At 47.9% G+C, this 20,585-nt stretch overlaps 1 protein-coding gene across 3 annotated transcripts in view; it reads left to right on the forward strand.

Moving 5' to 3' along the window:
• Positions 1-20,585, forward strand: part of atp8b5b (ATPase phospholipid transporting 8B5b) — a 506,562-nt gene that overhangs the window by 226,404 nt on the left and 259,573 nt on the right. For all 3 annotated transcript variants that reach the window (XR_011588690.1, XM_070868497.1, XM_070868507.1), the window contains exon 9: positions 1,268-1,338. Coding sequence is in view for 2 of the 3 variants with exons in the window: in XM_070868497.1 (XP_070724598.1) it covers positions 1,268-1,338 (71 nt within the window). In the remaining variant the exon portion in view is untranslated. The remainder of the gene's footprint in view (positions 1-1,267; positions 1,339-20,585) is intronic.

Below are 20,585 nucleotides of genomic sequence, written 5' to 3' on the forward strand. Positions count from 1 at the left end.
TATTTGAAAACCAAAATTGCCATTGGATCTGCCACTTTTGTCCAACCAATTAATCAGGGTTAGGCCCCCTTTCATGCCACTGAAATTAGCCTTACAGGCTATGGATGTTTTGCAACAGGATGTCTTACCTAAACATAACAACGGAGCAGTGTATGAGGATGCTATCCTTCAGCAGGCAGTCACTGGTCTATATCACCTGTTGCAGCAGGAATTGGAGCCAAATTACAGGGCACACACAGCCTATGGCTGTGAAAGTTACAGTGGCTCTCAACTTCTATGCCACAGGTTTATTCCAGGCTGCAACAGGTGAAGTCAGTCAGTTTGCAGGTCACTGCGGCCATGAAGCAGATACAGCCCTCTTCGCAAGGAGACAGTAATACATCATCTTCCCAGTGCAGGATAGTGATTAGGAGGAGAGAGCTGTCAGATTTACCCACATTTCGCTAGGTGCAGGGTTTCATTGACAAGGTCATGTTGTCCTGTGTTGACTTTGTTAAGAACCAGCCACAAACAGTGATTAATGCTGGTTTGTGCCCGGTTTCTTGGCAATAGTCATGATGCCTTCATACTGTTCAGGTCCTCAATCCCATCTGACTTCCATCCAGACTAGCGGCTGGCAGGCTGGCTCCTTGGAGTCAGGGGATATCTCTTCTACAACTGGCTCACGACTTCTGTCAGGAATTTGGGCACACGCTGAGCACAATGAAAGACACACAGAAACCAGACCTCTAATGAAGCAAAACATGAGTATCCTACAGCCTGGACTGATCCAGAGGAGCCCTGAGCGAGTCTCCAGAATTAGTGGTTTGCTGCCTGCTACACAATTATGCAATTCAGAGAGTAGCAAGGGGATGAGGAAGACCAAAGCTGAGCAGTGCTGAAAGCTGCTATAAGCTATAAGGCAACAAATTAGTGAAGAGAGATTCTCTTTAGCAAGCCCTCCCACCAGCACACCAACAGTTCCACCTACCATATGACTCACTCTTTCCACCCACCTTCTAAATGCCCTTCAACACTACTGCCTCATACATAACTAGAAATATGAAGACCAACATCAATGCAAAATAGAACTCTTTAAAGTTCACATTTTGTACATTCTAGGTTTAACAAATTTTCCTTTTCTTAATGTTGGTCTGAAATCACCCTGGTGCAATCTCTTAGTGCCTGGCCTCTGCGCTTGTTTTAGTGCTCCGATGCACTATCGTTCCCCTGTTGCAGGAGCCGAGGAGTTGGAAGGCTGCTAATTATTCATTTTATTTCTACCTAGGCAGATTTGCTTCTGTTATCAAGCAGTGAACCATATGGCTTGGTTTACATAGAGACAGCTGAGCTTGATGGGTAAGTCAATTTCAAAGTTAAAAGCACTTTCAAGTATGATGAAATGTAATTTAAATGATTTATTTGCTAAATTGTTCATGCAATTTAAATCATGTATTTCTCAGACTTAATTTTATTGATAGAAATATTGGGGCCGAAATTGCCCCCCTCCTTAAGCTCCATTACCGCCACTTAGAGATGATAATGGAGTGGATAGGCCTTACCGACCAGGGCCAGATGGATGGGCCGACCCATCCAAAATTGCTCCCAGACCGTCACGGCGGGAACGGGTTTCCAAGCCGCCCGTCGGGCATGCAACGACCCCCTTCCGATCGGCAGCGACCCCCTTTCCGCCCCGCATGAGAAATTGCCCCATGGGAAATTGCCCCGTGGGAGCGACACCACTGCCAGTCGGTGCCGCTGACAGCTGTCCCCTGCTGTGTGTGGCTGGGTGGTGCGTCTGCCCTTAAAGGGGAGGCGCCGCCATTTTCTTTTCATTGTCGGCCGACTGCCAGGTCGGGCCGACAATGGTGACCATGGGCTCGGCCAGGCTGTCAACAGGCTGCCCGGCACGTCCTCTTGGGTACCGGGCCCTCCCTGGTAGCTCTGTGGTCCTAACTAAACCCCATGCAGAGCTCGCAGCGCCCCTCCCCTTTAACTGAAGGGGAGGGACGTTGTGACGCGGCAGCGCAGCACTTCCGCGTCGGGCTGACGTCATCAGCGATATACCAACCTAATTAGCACAACGCTGATGACTCGCAGCAATGGCTACCCCGCTGCAAGATCACTTCCGCCCTTCAGCACCGCCCCGGCTGGAAATGCACAACAAAGAACTGAATATCGGCGCAATCTCTGCCCCATAGAAACTATAAGATCTGTAAGTGCACTTACTTTTTGGTTGGGGGTCAATTTTGGCCCCATTGAATTCTGCAGTACAGAACGAAGCCATTTGGCTTGTATTTCCACGAGTTTAGAAGGCTAAGGGGTGATCTAATCGAGATATTTAAAATGATTAAGGGATTGGCTAGGGTAGATATAGAGAAACTATTTCTTCTGGTGGAGAAATCCAGAACAAGAGGGTGCAACGTCGAGAATCCGAAGATCGGAAATCTGAAATTTTCTGGAATCCGGTCCTGCCGACCTTGGGGCCCCACTGCTGCCCGACATCGGGCCTCGCCTTGCCCTGTTCGCCGAAGGTAGGTTGAGTAGGTTGGGACTATACTTATTAGAATTCAGAAGAATGAGAGGTGATCTTATCGAAACAGATAAGATAATGAGAGGGCTCGACAAGTTGGATGCAGAGAGTATATTTCCACTCATCGGGGAAACTACAACTAGGGGGCATAGTCTCAGAATAAGGAGCCACCCATTTAAAACTGAGATGAGGAGGAATTTCTTCTCTCAGAGGGTTGTAAATTTGTGGAATTCGCTGCCCCAGAGAGTTGTGGAGGCTGGTCATTGAATATATTTAAGGGGGAGATAGACAGATTTTTGAGCGATAAGGGAATAAAGGGATACGGGGAGTGGGTAGGGAAGTGGAGCTGAGTCCATAATCAGATCAGCCATGATCTGATGAAATGGCGGAGTGGGCTCGAGGGGTAAAAAGGCCTACTTCTACTCCTATTTCTCGTGTTCGTGTGTGAGTCACCGTCGCTGCCCTTACCTTGGGGTCTCCTGGCCGGCCTGCTCGACGACCTACTCGGCGGGGCCCCTCCCGACATGAACAGCTTCTCGGCAGAGCCCCGCCCGACAATATCCTCCTCGAAGGGCCCTGGCCGGCTCGACTAACTCAACGGGGCCGGATGGCCCGAACCACTCCTCAGCAGGACACCCCTCCCTTTCTGACGTTCCGATACCCGGAAATACCTGAACCTGGTATTCCTGATGCCAGAAAGCAAATTGAAAGTCAGGAAAAGCCCGGAATCCTGAACGGCCTCGGTACTGAAGGGTCTCGATTTTAGGCGTTGCACTTATAATCTTAAAATTAAAGTTAGGCCGTTTAGAAGTGAAATCAGGAAGGCCTTTTTCCACATAAAGGACAGTAGAAATCTGGAACTTGCTCCCCAAAATACTGTGGACGCTGCATCAATTGAAATGTTCATGATATGTCCTTGCTATACAGTATAAATGCTCACGAGGCCCATACTTGAGAGAAGGTCACTCTGTGACCAGTTACCTTTATTGCCAAGACCTCAAGTGATGAAGGTGGCTGGAGCTTCCCCTTTTATACCTGAAAGTCCAGGTTAGGAGTGTCTCCCACAAGTTCACCCCTTGTGGTCAGTGTTCTCAAGGTGTACAACTTAGGTCAGCTTATACATGGGTTACAGTGATAGTTGAATACATGACATCACCTCCCCCCCAAAGTCTTACTGGGATCACAGGTTAAATCTCTCTGGTGGTTTATGTCCCCTTGTAGAGCGCCTGAGTTGGGGCTCAGGTTGTTGGGCGCTGGCTTGAGTGTCTGCTGTTTGCGGTGCCTCAGGCCTGTCCGGACTGCCCACAGTTACTGGGCTCTCCTCCACTTGGTTCCGGTGTTCGGTCACCTGTGGTGGAGTAAACTCTACGTCATGTTCATCCTCTGCTTCTTCTAAGAGGTTGCTGAACCACCTTTTAGTTTGATCCACGTGTTTGCGGCAGATTAGTCCATTGGTAAGTTGAACTACCAAAACCCTATTCCCCTCTTTGGCAATCACAGTGCCTGCAAGCCATTTGGGCCCTGCAGCGTAATTAAGGACAAAAACAGGGTCATTGACATTAATACATCGCGCCCTTGCATTCCTGTCATGGTAGTCACATTGTGACTGATGCCTGCTCTCAACAATTTCTTTCATAGTCGGGTGTATAAGGGATAACCTGGTTTTGAGCGTCCTTTTCATTAGCAGCTCTGCGGGTGGAACCCCTATGAGTGAGTGTGGTCGGGATCTATTGGCCAACAGGAGGCATGATAAGCGGCTTTGTAGGGAACCCCCTTGGATTCTAAGCATCCCCTGTTTGATTATCTGCACTGCTTGTTCCGCCTGGCCATTTGAGGCCGGCTTGAACGGTGCCGTTCTGACATGGTTGATTCCATTGCCTGCCATGAAGTCCTGGAATTCAGTGCTTGTGAAGCACGGGCCATTGTCACTGACCAAGACATCCGATAGACCATGGGCTGCGAACATTGCCCGTAGACTTTCTACCGTGGCAGAGGATGTGCTTAAATTTAAAATGGCACATTCACTCCATTTGGAGTAGGCGTCGACTACAACCAAAAACATTTTTCCCATGAAAGGATCTGCGTAGTCCACATGGATGCGTGACCATGGCTTGGCGGGCCAGGACCAGGGGCTAAGGGGGGCTTCCCTGTGTGCGTTGCCCAGCTGAGCACACGTGTTGCACCTGCAAACACAAAGTTCAAGATCTGCATCTATCCCTGGCCACCAAACGTGTGGCCTTCATCATGTCAATTGCCTTCATCATGACAATGCCCGGGTGCTCATTGTGGAGTTCTCTGACAAACACCTCTCTGCCCATCTGGGGCATGACTACTCGGTTTCCCCACAGTAGGCAATCGACCTGAATCGAGAGTTCATCCTTGCGCCTACGAAACGGTTTAAATTCCTCAGGGCATTACCCGTACGTGGCTGCACAGTCCCCATTCAGGACACATTTCTTAACTAAAGACAGTAGCGGGTCTTTATTTGTCCAGACTTTAATCTGACGGCTGTCACAGGTGAGCCTTCACTTTCGAAAGTTTCAACAGCCATGACCATCTCAGCATCATGCTCAGTTGCCCCCTCAGTGGTGGCTAGCGGGAGCCTGATGAGTGCATCGGCGCAGTTTTCAGTGCCCGGTCTGTGCCGAACTGTTTAGTCATAGGCAGCTAACGTGAGTGTCCACCTCTGTATGCAGGCCGATACATTCGCATTTATGGCCTTGTTGTTGGCCAAAAAGGACGTGAGGGGTTTGTGATCTGTCTCGAGCTCAAATTTCCTGCCAAACAGGTACTGGTGCATTTTTTTTACTGCATATACACATGCCAGCGCTTCCTTTTCTACCATCCCGTAGCTTCTTTCTGCCTGGGACAGACTTCTGGAGGCATAAGCTACTGGCTGTAACTGACCATTGGCATTCACATGCTGCAACACACACCCGACCCCATAGGACGACGCATCGCACGTTAAAACAAGTTTCTTACATGGGCCATATAACGTTAACAGTTTGTTGGAGCACAACAAATTGCGTGCTCTATCAAAAGCCCTTTCCTGGCTGTCCCCCCAGACCCAATCACGACCTTTGCGTAGGAGCACATGTAGCGGCTCTAACAGTGTGCTCAATTTGGGAAGAAAGTTACCAAAATAGTTCAGGAGCCCCAGGAACGAACGCAGCTCCGTCGTGTTACGGGGTCTGGGTGCTCTCTAGATCGCTTCCGTTTTGGACGCAGTAGGTCTGATCCCGTCTGCTGCTACCCTCCTCCCCAGGAATTCCACCTCTGGAGCTAAGAAGACGCATTTCGCCTTTTTCAGTCGCAGCCCGACCCGGTCCAGTCTGCATAGCACTTCCTCCAGGTTGTGGAGGTGTTCTTCAGTATCGCGACCCGTGATGAGGATGTCGTCTTGAAAAACCACCGTCCTTGGAATCGACTTGAGAAGGCTTTCTATATTTTGCTGAAAGATCGCGGCGGCCGAACGAATCCCGAACGGACATCTGTTATACTCAAACAACCCCTTGTGTGTCGTGATGGTGGTCAGCTTCTTCGACTCACTCGCCAGCTCCTGGGTCATGTAAGCTGAGGTCAGGTCCAATTTTGAAAAAAGTTTGCCACCGGATAGCGTCGCAAAGAGGTCCTCCACTCCCGGTAGCGGGTACTGGTCTTGGAGTGACACCCGATTGATGATGGCCTTGTAATCGCCACATATCCTGACCGACCCATCCGCCTTGAGCACCGGCACGATCGGGCTCGCCCAGTCACTGAATTCGACTGGCGAGATGAAGCCTTCCCTCAGCAGGCGGTCCAATTCGCATTCTATCTTTTCCCGCATTACGTACGGCACCGCTCTGGCCTTGTGGTGTACTGGCCTGGCGTCCGGGTTTATGTGAATCACTACCTTGGCCCCCATGAAAGTGCCGATGCCGGGTTGAAATAATGTGTCAAATTTGTCCAGGACCTGTGAGCATGATACTCGCTCCACAGAAGAAATTGCATTGACATCGCCTCATTTCCAGTTCATGACAGCAAGCCAACTCCTCCCCAGGGACAATCCAGAATGGCAACCTGTTCTCCGAATCTTTGTGGTCACGACTACCGTGGCACTGCCTAGCACCGGAATGATTTCCTTTGTATATGTCTGTAGCTGTGCATCAATCGGCAATAATTTTGGCCTCCTGGCCTTGGACACCCACAACCTTTCGAAATGTTTGATACTCATCAGTGACTGGCTGGCCCCCGTGTCTAGCTCCATTAATACTGGGATGCCATTGAGGAGCACTTTCATCATTATCGGTGGCGTCCTGTTATATGAACAGTATATGTGCTCCACATGAACTTGCTGAACTTCAGCTTCCAGCGATTTCCCCCAGTATTCATTTGGCCTCGTAGGGCTTACATCGGGCCCGTCCTCCTTGTACATCAAACTGGCTGCAGGCCTCCTGCATATACGCGCCAAGTGACCGCTGACGTTGCAGTTTCTGCAGGTATATTGCTGATACCTGCAAGCTCTGGCTGGGTGTTTGCCTCCACACCTCCAGCATGAGCTGGAGGCCCCGTTGTTGGAAACAAAAGGTCCATTACCAGTCGATCGTCTCTGACTATCTCTGTAACTGTCCTTAAGCGCACCATTGACAGGTGTTGATGGCCCCATTACTGGCCGCATTGTCCATTGCGATGGCATGAATTGCCGTTCAGCTAGTCATTGTCTCTGTTGAATTCCCCCTTCGGGTTCGACTACATGCTGGGGCATTTCCGATTGCCCTTGTCTGCCTAGAGAACTGTGTGCCGCATTAACAATGTTGACTCCCTGGTCGTTTGCTGCATTTGAGCCAAGATTTTTGTCATACATCATTCTGGTCTCTTCCTCCCCTGAGATAAATGTCTGGCCTATCAGACTCGCCACTTCCAAGGTCAAGTCTTTGGTCTCAATCAGTTTCCTGAAAACCCCAGCGTGCCCGATGCCCTCAATAAAAAAGTCTCGCAGCACCTCTGCTCTACATATATCTGGGAACTTACATAGGCTCGCCAGTCGCCGGAGATCTGCGACGAAGTCTGGAATGCTTTGCCCTTCTCGCCGCCGGTGCGTGTAAAACCAGTGTCTCGCCATGTGCATGCTGCTCGCCAGTTTAAGGTGTTCCCCGATCAATTTGCTGAGCTCTTCGAATGTCTTGTCTGCCGGCTTCTCTGGCGCTAGAAGGTCCTTCATCAGGGAGTACGTTCTGGATCCACAAACCGTCAGGAGATGAGCCCTGTGTTTGTCGACCGAATCCTGTCCCAACCATTCCTTAGTGACAAAACTTTGCTGTAGTCTCTCAATAAAGTCATCCCAATCATCACTAACACAGTACCTCTCTTCTGTGCTGCTAGTGGCCATGCTTGCGTGGTTTAAATCCCAGTTTCTCGTCGCCAATGATATGACCTTGCTATACAGTATAAATGCACACGAGGCCCATACTTGAGAGAAGGTCAATCTGTGACCAGTTACCTTTATTGCCAAGACCTCAAGTGATGAAGGTGGGTGGAGCTTCCCCTTTTATACCGGAAAGTCCAGGTTAGGAGTGTCTCCCACAAGTTCACCCCTTGTGGTCAATGTTCTCAAGGTGTACAACTTAGGTCAGCTTATACATGGGTTACAATGACAGTTGAATACATGACAGTTCAAGACTGAGATTAATAGATTTTTGTTAGGTTTAAGTATCAAGGGATATGGAATAAAGATGGGTAAATGTAGTTGAAGTACAGATCAGACATGATCAAATAGAATGGCAGAGCAGGTTTGAGGGACTAAATTGTTTACTCCCTGTTCCCATGTTCTGTTTGACCCCCTCCCCAGCTCTTTGAAAGAGTTATCGATTTAGTCCCATTACCCTTTCCCCTTTTCCTGTCTTTGTTTAAATAATTCTTTTTCAAATTTCTGTTCTCTTCCCTTTTAAAAGCTATTATAAATTCTGGTCGGGCAGTTTATATCCTTTCAACCATCTGCATAAAACAAATTTCTCCTAACCTCTTCTTTCATTGTTCTGGTGATGATCTTAAATTAATGTCCTCTATGCAAAGCTGGAGACAATAAAACACATCAGAAAGTGAGAGTTTCAGAGGGTGGTTACCCTGTTGAGAAATAGGGAGCTGGCAGTGGTTGAGGAAGAAATGGTGACTATCTGTTGGTCAGGGAAAGCATGGAGGGTAAGGCTAAAAGAAGGAATGCCCTGAGAAAATTATCCTCTCCAATAAATGTTGTGTGGGAAGGATGATAACCCTGGATAAGACCATCAAATGAATTACCATGGCACCAAAATAAAATAAGGTGGCACAGCGGGAGGTACAATTCAATTAATAATGCAGTCGTAATAGGAGACTTGCCAGGTAATGGGGTGGATGCTATCCTTTGCAATCCATACTGTCCAGGATTCTTTGTTCTATCCCCGGTGTTAGGATAAGGAACATTTCAGAAAGACTGGAAAAGACTATGGAAAGAGACAGAAGAGTAGCCATTTATCATGGTCCACATGGGAACCAACAATATAGGAAGGGAAGGAACAACGTTACTTTTTTTCAGCCTCTTTTGGCCCTTTTCTCATGGTTTTTCCTCTTCCCATCATCCAGTCATACCATTGTTCATTTCTCCTCTTTTGGGTACTTTGCCCTCCTCTAATCCCAACTTCAATCCATCACTACTCTTCTGTTTTTCTACTCGTCTGCTGCCGTCGCAGGCTTGAATCACCTTGGATAACCTCAGTACCTTTTAGATTTCTCCAAAAAGCTCATCAAAGCACTCATTGTTGTTTCCTTATGAGCAGCAACCCCAACAGTCCCATCCTCCTGCCATGTCAAGCTCCTCCTCGTCCCCTCATTTCACCTATCACTGCTGCCTTGGACCAACAATCACCACCTCTCTCTGCATTCCCCCCAGAATATCCGATCAGTTGCGTACAAGATCTTTGCCATTCATAACCTTGTTGTGAATGATTGGATTGATATCCTAACATTGATCAAAACGTAGCTCATGGGTGGCGACACCATGCTAGTTTCTGAAGCCTCCTCACCTGGCTATAATATTCACCACCAGCTCTGACAAAACAGCCGTGGCCCTTATCATCAAATCACAACTTGGTGTTTGGTGTTTGCCCTACTCTAATGGTGCTTTTCCCCTCTTTTGATCACCTCACCTTGTCCCACTCTCAACTTTCCTTTAAAATCCTCGTTGTCCGTGTACCCCTCAAGCCCCACCTGGAAGTTTAAGGAGTGCCTTAAAGGAGGCGAGGGTGTTGAAGAGGTTTAGGGAGGGAATTCCAGCAATTATAGCCTCGACGACTGAAGATAGCTGTTAATGGTGAGGCGAAGAAAGTGGGTGATACATAAAAGGCTAAAAAAATGAGAAGCGAAAGTTAAATGAACTCAGAATTGAAAATAGAAGTGGACAATGAGAACATAGAAAAAAGTGAAGGAGAGATGAACTGGAAGAGAAGAAAATGAGGTACAAGTGAAGGACTTAAAAGAAAGAAAAGAAAGACTTGGATTTTTATAGCACCTTTTACGACATCAGGACATCCCAAAGCGCTTTACAGCCAATGAAGAACTTTTGAAGTGTAATCTCTGTTGTAATATAGGAAACGCGGCAGCCAATTTGCACACAGCAAGCTCCCACAAACAGCAAAGTGATAATGACTAGATAATCTGTTTTTATTAGTGATGTTGATTGAGGGATAAATATTGGCTAGGACACCAGAGATAACTCCCCTGCACTTCTTCGAAAAGTGCTATAGGATCTTTTATGTCTACCTGAAAGGATAGACAGGGCCTCGGTTTAACGTCTCATCTGAAAGATGGCACCTCCGACTGTGCAGCACTCCCTCAGTACTGCACTGGAGTGTCAGCTTGGATTTTTGTGCTCATGTCTCTGGATTGGGACTTAAAAGAGAGAGGGGCTGAAATTCAGTCTTCCGATAAGGCCTGTTACCGCCGGAAAGCGGTGGTGTCGAATGGCCACCCATTTTATCAAAAGGCCATCGCTCGCTAAATTCACCTCGGTGGTTTTTCCTACGGTCCCCACTTCCACCCTGCTGCCGTCATCAAAATGCACACTGCCGATTTCATGCCCCGCAAGCAAAATTCACCTAAAAAAATCTTGCGGCTGCCGCATGGTGCCCCCGACAGTATTTTCTGTTGGTGCACTGTGTTTTCAGTGTGTGTAAAATGGCAGTGCAGCCGTCATTAAAGGGGAGTGTGCACTGCCATGGCCACCATCTTGGGTTTTTTTGTCGGCCGACTGCCAGGTCGGCCCGATAATTATGCCCCCGGGTTCATCCAGGCAGCCAACAGGCAGCCTGGCACCCCCTCTTGAGTGCCAGGTCGCTGGCCCGGCCGGAACCGTCCATTGGCGGCCCAGTGGACCTAACTAAAATAATCGCAGCGCTTGCAGCAGCTCTCCCCTTTAAGTGAAGGGGCGAGATGTGGTGATGCGCCAGCCCCCACTTCCGCCCCTCTTATGGCCAATCTTCTGCTCACCGCCCCCATTATGACCGACTTCCGCTCCGCTCGGGGAAAAAAAGACGGAGCTGAATTTCGTGCAAGAGGCCACCACATCCACCGTGGCGGTGAAAACACAGGAAAAATGGTAGGTGCAACCGGTGGGGGTGAATTTCAGCCTCAGAGACTTCTTTGTAAACTTACCAGTAATAGTATCTCTAGCTAGAGGAATATATAAGTCTGTGAATTTATGATGGGGGGGTAGGCGCAAAAAAGTTTGAAAATTACTCCAGCAGTTTTGGTAGCATTTGTTGTTGAAGATAGATGTTTGTTTGCGTGAACTGGATGTTTTGATCGGCTTCTAAATATAAAAACAAAATATTTTGCCTCAGTGTCTCAGGGTGTTGCTCCACCACTGGTCCCTTCCAAACGATGTAGCACTAAATTTCCCAAAATGCTCCCAGGCCAAGGCCCACAAACACTAACCTCCTTCTTCTTTGGGACTCTTCTGCTCCTTTAACTGCCCTCTTACTTTTTCAGGTGCTCCAGCTATTCTCCTCCAATAGTTGGCAATGGGAATTTTGCCGGGAGCCTGTCTGCATGTTAAATAACCCCTGACCCAGGAAAATAGGTTGAGATCAGAGGGTTGGGCTAAAGCTGCCTCACTGCAAAGAGGCAAATCAATTCTGGAGTGACCGCGCTTTAATCATGGTTGCTTCCAGTTCCACTGGTCCACTTATGTCACATATTCATAACCCCTTTAGTTGTGTACTCTCAGTAACTCCTTTTGCCTAGTGCCTTACATTTCTGCTTCTCACCACTACTGCTGGCTCTGGCGGGGCACCTTATTTAATATTCCAAGTCAGTGTTTGTACTCGGTTGTTGGGTCTAGATACTCCCAGACCTCAGTCAATTTTCACGATCTAGGCCTATTTGTGTGTTCAGCATTCCTTCCATCATCACACCCTCTGATTCTAACTCCCATTTTCCCTGTCAATGCTCCTAGATCCCCAGTGCTTCCAGTCTCATATGCCTCCACAATGCTCCAGAACAGAGCTGCCTCTCTCAGTGCTCCCACAACCCAACCCATCCCATCCGAGCTATCTCAGCCTACACCCCACCCACCCCCCATGTAACCTCTATGTAACACCACTGCAATACTGTGATATACTTAAGCAATGCACACCTTGATCACAGGGGGTGAACTTGTGGGAGACACTCCTTACCTGGTCATCCAGGTATATAAAGGGAGGTCCCACGCAGGGTCATCACTTCTTGGTCCTGTGAATAAAGGTTCAGGCGATAGAGTGACCTTGTCCATAGAATGTGCCTCTTGTGGGTTTTGTGCCATTGAGTAAGAACTTTACATTGGCGACAAGGATGGGATGAATTTTGGGGCAAATCAATGGACGCTGAAGTTCAGCGGGTTCATGTAGCAAACATTCACGGCTCATATACCAAAACGCCACCAATGATGATGAAGGTTTTATTAAACGGCATCCCTGTACGCATGGAGCTGGACACGGGGGCCAGCCAGTCACTCATGAGCGTTCAACAATTCGAAAAGCTATGGCCACACAAAGCCAGTAGACCCAAACTAGAACGCATTGAGACACAACTACGGACGTATACCAAATAAATCATTCCAGTACTAGGCAGTGCAATGTTGGCGGCCACACACAATGGATCAGTGAACCGGCTGCCGCTCTGGATTGTCCCTGGCAATGGTCCCGCACTGTTGGGAAGGAGCTGGTTAGCTGAGATGAACTGGAAATGGGGGGACGTGCACGCAATATCATCTGTGGAGCGAAGTTCGTGCTCACAAGTCCTACAACAATTTGAGTCACTATTCCAACCTGGTGTCGGAACGTTCAAAGGTACCAAAATAGTGATACGCATCACCCCGGACGCCAGACCAGTGCACCACAAAGCCAGAGCGGTGCCATATGTGATGCGGGAGAAAATTAAGAGTGAATTGGACCGTTTGCTGAGAGAGGGCATCATCTCGCCCATTGAATTCAGCGACTGGACGAGCCCCATCGTTCCCATCCTAAAAGCGGGTGGTTCTGTCAGGATCTGTGGCGACTACAAGGCCACTATCAATCGGGTGTCCTTACAAGACCAATACCCGCTCCCGAGAGCAGAGGATCTCTTCGCCACGCTGGCAGGCGGCAAGCTGTTTACCAAGTTCGATCTCACTTCAGCCTACATGACCCAAGAACTGGCCGACGAATCTAAACTACTGACCACCATCACTACGCACAAGAGACTGTTCGTTTACAACAGGTGCCCGTTTGGCACTCGATCATTGGCCGCGATTTTTCAAAGAAACATGGAAAGCCTGCTTAAATCCATTCCTGGAACAATCGTATTTCAGGACGACATCCTCATCACGGGTCGTGACACCGAGGAACATCTCCACCACCTGGAGGAGGTGCTACGCCGACTGGACCGGGTAGGCCTGCGACTTAAGAAGTCTAAATGTGTGTTTTTGGCTTCTGAGGTTGAGTTCCTGGGCAGGAGGGTTGCTGCAGATGGGATTCGGCCCACCGAATCCAAAACAGAGGCGATTCGACGAGCGCCCAGGCCCAGCAACACATCGGAGTTGCGTTCATTTCTGGGACTCTTGAACTATTTCGGGAACTTTCTGCCGAACTTAAGCACATTGTTGGAGCCACTTCATGTGCTCCTGCATAAGGGTTGTGATTGGTTTTGGGGGGACTGTCAAGAACGGGCTTTCAATCGGGCGCAGAACCTACTTTGTTCAAATAAGTTATTGACCCTGTACGACCCCTGTAAGAAATTGGTTCTGACATGTGATGCATCGTCCTATGGGGTCGGGTGCGTGTTGCAGCAGAGTAATGCTGAGGGCTAACTACAACCCCCCTGTGGCTTATGCTTCCAGGTCGCGCTCTCAAGCAGAACGGGGATATGGGATGGTTGAGAAGGAGGCACTTGCATGTGTCTATGGTGTAAAAAAAATCTATCAGTACCTTTTTGGCAGCAGCTTCAAATTAGAAACGGACCATAAGCCATTAACATCCCTGTTGTCAGACAGCGATGGCTCTCACGCTGGCTGCTTATGACTACACCATCCGGCACCGGCAGGGCACCGAAAATTGCGCTGACACACTCAGAGGAACAAAGTGCTGAGATGGTCATGGCCGTTGATGCCTTTGACAGCGCAGGCTCCCCCATCACAGCCCGCCAACTCAAAATCTGGACAAACCAAGATCCCCTCCTATCTCGAATTAAGAAATGTGTCCTGACTGGGGATTGGGCGCCCGCACATGGGGCATGCCCTGAGAAGGTCAGACCGTTTCACAGGCGGATGGATGAGCTCTCCATCCAAGCTGACTGCCTACTATAGGGCAGCCGGGTAGTCATGCCCCAGAGGGGCAGGGAGGCATTCATCAGGGAACTCCACAGTGAGCATCCTGGCATCGTTCTGATGAAGGCCATTACCAGGTCACATGTTTGGTGGCCGGGAATTGATTCAGACCTGGAACACTGTGTTCGCAGGTGCACAACGTGTGCCCAGCTGGGTAATGCCCCCAGGGAGGCCCCGCTCAGCCCGTGGCACTGGCCCACCAGGCCATGGTCACGTATTCATGTTGACTATGCGGGCCCGTTAATGGGAAAAATGTTTCTCATTGTGGTAGATGCGTACTCGAAATGGATCAAGTGCCTCATTTTGAATTCGTGCACGACATCCACCACTGTGGAGAGTTTACGTGCGGTCTTTGCAACCCATGGCTTGCCGGACATCCTTGTTAGCGATAATGGCCCATGATTCACGAGCTACGAATTCCGGGAGTTCATGTCGGGCAATGGCATCAACCACGTCAGGACTGCCCCGTTCAAGCCGGCCTCCAATGGCCAGGCGGAACATGCGGTCCAAATCATTAAACGAGTCATGCTCAGGATTCAAGGACCCTCCCTTCAATGCCGCCTATCGGGCCTCCTGCTGGCCTATAGGTCCCGACCGCACTCGCTCACAGGGGTCCCGCCCACTGAACTACTTATGAAACGAACACTCAAAACTCGGTTGTCCCTCATTCACCCAGTCCTGACCAACAGAGTTGAGGGCAAGCGCCAGTCCCAAAACGAGTACCATGACCGAAACTCAAGGGGCAGATGTATAGAAATAAACGACCGACCCCGTAGTTGTCCTCAATCACTCCGTGGGGCCCAAATAGCTTGAGGGTACTGTATCGACAAAGTGGGGAACAGGGTCATCGTAGTTAAACTTAACAATGGGCAGATATGCCGTAAGCATCTGGACCAAGTAAAAAAAAAGGTTCAGCATAGACACAGAGGAACCCGAGGAAGATCATGAGATGGTGCTCACACCACCGCCAGTGAACGAGCAACAAGAACATTCAGCAGCATGCACAGTCCCGGTGGTCAGCCCGGACAGGCTGGAATCACCATAGGTGACAGACACTCACGCCAAGGCTCAACAACCAGAGCCCCAACTGCGGCGCTCCACGAGGGAGCATAGACCACCTGAAAGACTTAACCTATGATCCCAATAAGACTTTGGGGGGGGGGAGGTGATGTCATGTATGTAACCTCTATGTAACACCACTGCAATACTGTATATACTTAAGCAATGCACACCTTGACCACAGGGGGTGAACTTGTGGGAGACACTCCTTACCTGGTCATCCAGGTATATAAAGGGAGGTCCCACGCAGGGTCATCATTTCTTGGTCCTGTGAATAAAGGTTCAGGTCATAGATTGACCTTGTCCATAGAATGTGCCTCTTGTGGGTTTTGTGCCATTGAGTAAGGACTTTACAACTTCATTAGGGATAGTGATTGTATTAAGTTCCTCCCTACCTTTCGCCCCTTGATTATCCACTGTTGGGATGTTTTTAGTGTCTTCTACTGTGAAGACCGATACAAAATATATGTTCAACGTCTCTGCCATTTCCCTGTTCTCCATTATTAATTCCCCAGTCTCATCCTCCAGAGGACCAACATTTACTTAAGCCACTCTTTTCCTTTTTATATATCTGTAGAAACTCTTCCTATCTGTTTTTATATTCCGTGCGAGTTTACTTTCATAATCTATCTTCCCCCTCCTAATCATTTTTTAAATTGTTCTCTGCTGGCTTTTAAAAATTTCACTATCCTCTGGCTTCCCACTAGGCTTGGCCACATTGTATGCTCTTGTTTTCAATTTGATACCATCCTTTATTTCCTTAGTTAGCCATGGATGGTTATCCCTTCTCTTACAGTCTTTCCTTCTCATTGGGATATATTTTTGTTGCGAGTTATGAGATATCTCCTTAAATGTCTGCCACTGCTCATCAATCGCCCCATTGTTTAGTCTATTTTCCCAGTCCACTTTAGCCAACTCTATCTTTGTAGTCTCCTTTATTTAAGCTTAGGACTCTGGTTTGAGAACCAACTTTCTCACCCTCCAACTGAATTTGAAATTCACCCATATTATGGTCACTTATTCCCAGAGGATCTTTTATTACGAGATCATTTATTAATCCTGCCTCATTACACAGTACTAAATCTAAGATTGCCTGCTCTCTGGTTGGTTTTGCAATGTACTGTTCAAGGAAACTATCCCGGATACACTCTATGAACTCCTCCTCAAGGCTACCCTGACCAATTTGCTTTGTCTAATCAATATGAACGTTAAATCACCGATAATTGTTTCCGTTTCTTTATTACAAGCCTCCATTATTTCTTGATTTATACTCCGTCCAACAGTGTAGCTACTGCTAGGGGGCCTATAGACTATGCCCACCAGCGACTTTTTCCCTTTATTATTCCTTATCTCCACCCAAACTGATTCAACATTTTGATCCTCTGAGCCAATATCGTTTCTCACTAACATACTGATCCCATCCTTTATTCACAGTGCTACCCCACCTCCTTTTCCTTTCTGTCTGTCCTTCCAAATTGTCAAATACCCCAGAATATTTAGTTTCCAGTTGCAACCACGTCTCTGTAATGGCTATCAGATCATACCCATTTGTATCTATTTGTGCCATCAACTCATCTATTTCCTTACGAATGCTATGTGCATTTAGATAAAGAGCTTTTAAATTTGTTTTTTTACCCTTTTTTCCTGCTTATTTCTTCTGTCCTTCAAACTCACCTTTTACATTTTTGCTTTCTAATTCCAGCTTTACTCGCCTCCCTATTGAATCTATTCTCAGGTTCCCATCCCCCTGCCAAGCTAGTTTAAACCCTCCCCAACAGCACTAGCAAAACCCCCCGCGAGAATATTGGTCCCGGCTCTGTTGAGGTGCAACATTTCCGACTTGTACAGACAGGTCCCACCTCCCCCAGAAGTGGTCCCAATGCCTCAGGAATCTAATACCCTCCCTCCTGCATCATCTCTCCAGCTACACATTCATCTGCTCTATCCTGCTATTTCTGTACTCACTGGCTCTTGGCACCGGGAATAATCCGGAGATTACTATCTTTGAGGTCCTGCTTTTTAATCTCTCTCCTAGCTCCCTAAACTCTGCCTGCAGGATCTCATCCCTCTTTCTACCTATATCATTGGTCCCGATATGGACCACGACCTCTGGTTGTTCACCCTTTCCCCCCAGAATGCCCTGCCGCCACTCGGTGACATCCTTGACCCTGGCACCAGGGAGGCTACCATCCTGGAGTCACATCTGCAGACGCAGAAATGCCTGTCTGCTCCCCTGACTATTGAATCCCCTACCACTATAGCTCTTCCATTCTTCTTCCTCCCCCCCTTTCCTTTCTGTGCAACTGAGCCACCCGTGGTGCCGTGGTCTTGGCTCTGGCTGCACACCCCAGAGGCAACATTGCCCCCACACACGGTACTCAGCAGAGAATACTGGTTGGAGAGCAAGAATGACTCAGGGGACTCCTGCACTACCTGCCTAGTCCTTTTCTGTCTGGTGGCCACCCACTCCCTCTCTGCCTGCACACTGTTAAGCTGTGGGGTGACCACCTCTAGAAACATATCCACGTAGCTCTCAGTCTTGTGGCTGCACCACAGTGACTCCAGCCGCCGCTCAAGCTCCAAAACGCGGAGTTCATGTTTGTGCATGTTGTGTAGAAATCTCCCGTTCTCCCGAGCGGATTCACTGAAATAATGGATCAATGCTCTTGATGGATGACAAACTCCAGAGGTAGGTTCGTAACAATTTTTATTCCGGCATATGCAGGGGAAGGTCTGTTCTTAGCCGCCAAAGACAGAACTCTTCAAAAATCCAAACGTCTCACCGATCTTTATACAGATATTTTTAATGTGCCGGCCTATAACGGATCTTTTGAAGTGACAATGATTTAATGGCCACAAATAACACAGATGTAAGACAGAGACAAATTTGTCACAGCATTTGGTTCAATAGGAAACATTTAGTTCACAAAGCACAGAAACATTTGTTCACATGAAAGATGGGAATTTAGTTCGATCACAGCACAGCATAATTTGTTAACACATTTGTTAAAATGAAAGACGAAAATTTAGTTCTGTAACAGCACAGAAACATTTGTTAACCCTTATCAGACTGCCTGCTGTGTGGCCTCTATCCTTTCATCTTTAGCAAGGCAAACCTTGTGGCTTTGAATCTGTTATCTCTGCCTCTTGGAATGTGTTTGTTTCTGAAGGTTTGACTTTATGGGCTTTCTCAGCCTGCTCCACATTCTTTAAAAGTTAAACACACAACTGTTCTATGTATTCCTTCAAAAATCTAAAGTTCATTTTCCTATTATATATAAGCGAGTTTTACATAAAATCTGTTGATAATTCCTTACCCTACTACAATCCCCTCTTATGGCCCTTAGCTATACACAAGTAAGCCATACCATTGAGATTTGTAAAAGAACACCTTCCAGTTTTCCTTGACTAGTGGCCATCTAGCCTGGAGTACCATCACGTGTCTCTCCAAACCTCAAGCAGTGCGCCTCTTGTCCGTCCTCTGTTCATAAAGATTTTCCTTCCCCGAGGTTGACCTTGCCTTAATTGCCCTAACTAATCGTCGGGCCTTCCGTTTTCTTGCTGCAGGACATTGCAAACATGACAAATATAGCACAATCAGTAATTGAATCACGATAAGTACATGAGATAATATCCTTATCCAAGGATGAATTTGAATGTTCAGTCCCCATTTCCATAGGTCATCCCACCATGTAGTGAGCTTAACGTCCTCGATATCCTTCTGAATGTTCTGATTATTCTGCCTGAGAGTATAGTAGACTCTCTGACTCTTGGCGACGGTTCCTCGCAGTTTGACGAGGTGTTCTGGTAACGGGGGCACCTCATACCCAAACATGTTCGCGTACTTGGCAAGCTTCTCCTTTATGTCTCCTGACACCTGTATCGATGTTGATTCTTATCGATGTATATCGATCAATACCTCCTTTCCAATTCTCACAGGTATTTCCGGACCAAAGCAAAATGTAGCAGTGGGGATCTGGCATTCCTGCTGATTGTACATAAAGTATTTCTGATTAGTCATTACACAGTGTTCTCCGTTGCTTACATATGCCACATGTGTCTTTCCTCAGTGCGCGCCAACGGTTTCCATGGTACAATTTATCTGCGTACTAGTAATATTAAATCCGCAAGCTGCTTCAGGATCATAACTAATTTTATGAGGGCATATCGTGGTGCCCTGATGAGTGTCACATCCTTCCAATTTTGTTCCTATCAAACTGCCTCCGTATGTTACAGCATATGGTAACATAGAAACATAGAAAATAGGTGCAGGAGCAGGCCATTCAGCCCTTCTAGCCTGCACCGCCATTCAATGAGTTCATGGCTGAACATCTCGTGATAAGCTACATGCACACCTTCTCTAATAATCTCTATGTTTTGTACATAGAAACATGGGGCCCAAGTTTCCACACGATAAAAAACGGGCACCCCTCCGAGCTGGGCGCCCGTTTTTCGCGCCTAAAACGGCGCCGGAAAAAAAAACGCGCAATTCTGGAGCGCCCTGCAGCTCCTTGTCTGTTTGGCGCGGCGCCCAGGGGGGCGGAGCAGACACTCGCACTGATTTTGTAAGTGGGAGGGGACGGGTACCATTTAAATTAGCTTTTTTCCTGCCGGCAACGCTGCGCGTGTGCGTTGGAGCGTTCGCGCACGCGTAGTGTGAAGGAAACATTGGCACTCGGCCATTTTTGTAGTTCTTTGTAGCTGTTTAATTTTTGAACATTTTTTAATAAAAGCACATTGCCATCAGCACTGAGAAGGCTGCAGGAAGCCTCAGAAAGTTGAGGCAGCCGTTTCCCTCCCCCTCCCCGCCCGCCGTCGGGAACAAACGCCATTCTCCTCCCCCCACCGCGGGAACGAACGTCTTTCTCCTCCCCCCCCCCTGCGGGAACGAACGCCTGCAGCATTCTCCCTGGCTGAAGCACTTTCACACAGGTAGGAAGATGGTTTATTTAATCTTTTCTTTGCTTATAAATGTTTATTCAGGTTGGATTTATTTGTATAATATTTGTAGAAGTATAAATAAGGATTTATTATAGAATTTAATGACTTCCCTTCCCCCCCCCTCCCCCCCACCTCGTTCTGGACGCCTAATTTGTAACCTGTGCCTGATTTTTTAATGTATAGACAAGGTTTTTTCAGTTCTACAAAAATCTTCACTTGCTC

The sequence above is a fragment of the Pristiophorus japonicus genome, chromosome 2, assembly GCF_044704955.1.
Source record: "Pristiophorus japonicus isolate sPriJap1 chromosome 2, sPriJap1.hap1, whole genome shotgun sequence".
Taxonomy (NCBI): Eukaryota; Metazoa; Chordata; class Chondrichthyes; family Pristiophoridae; genus Pristiophorus; species Pristiophorus japonicus.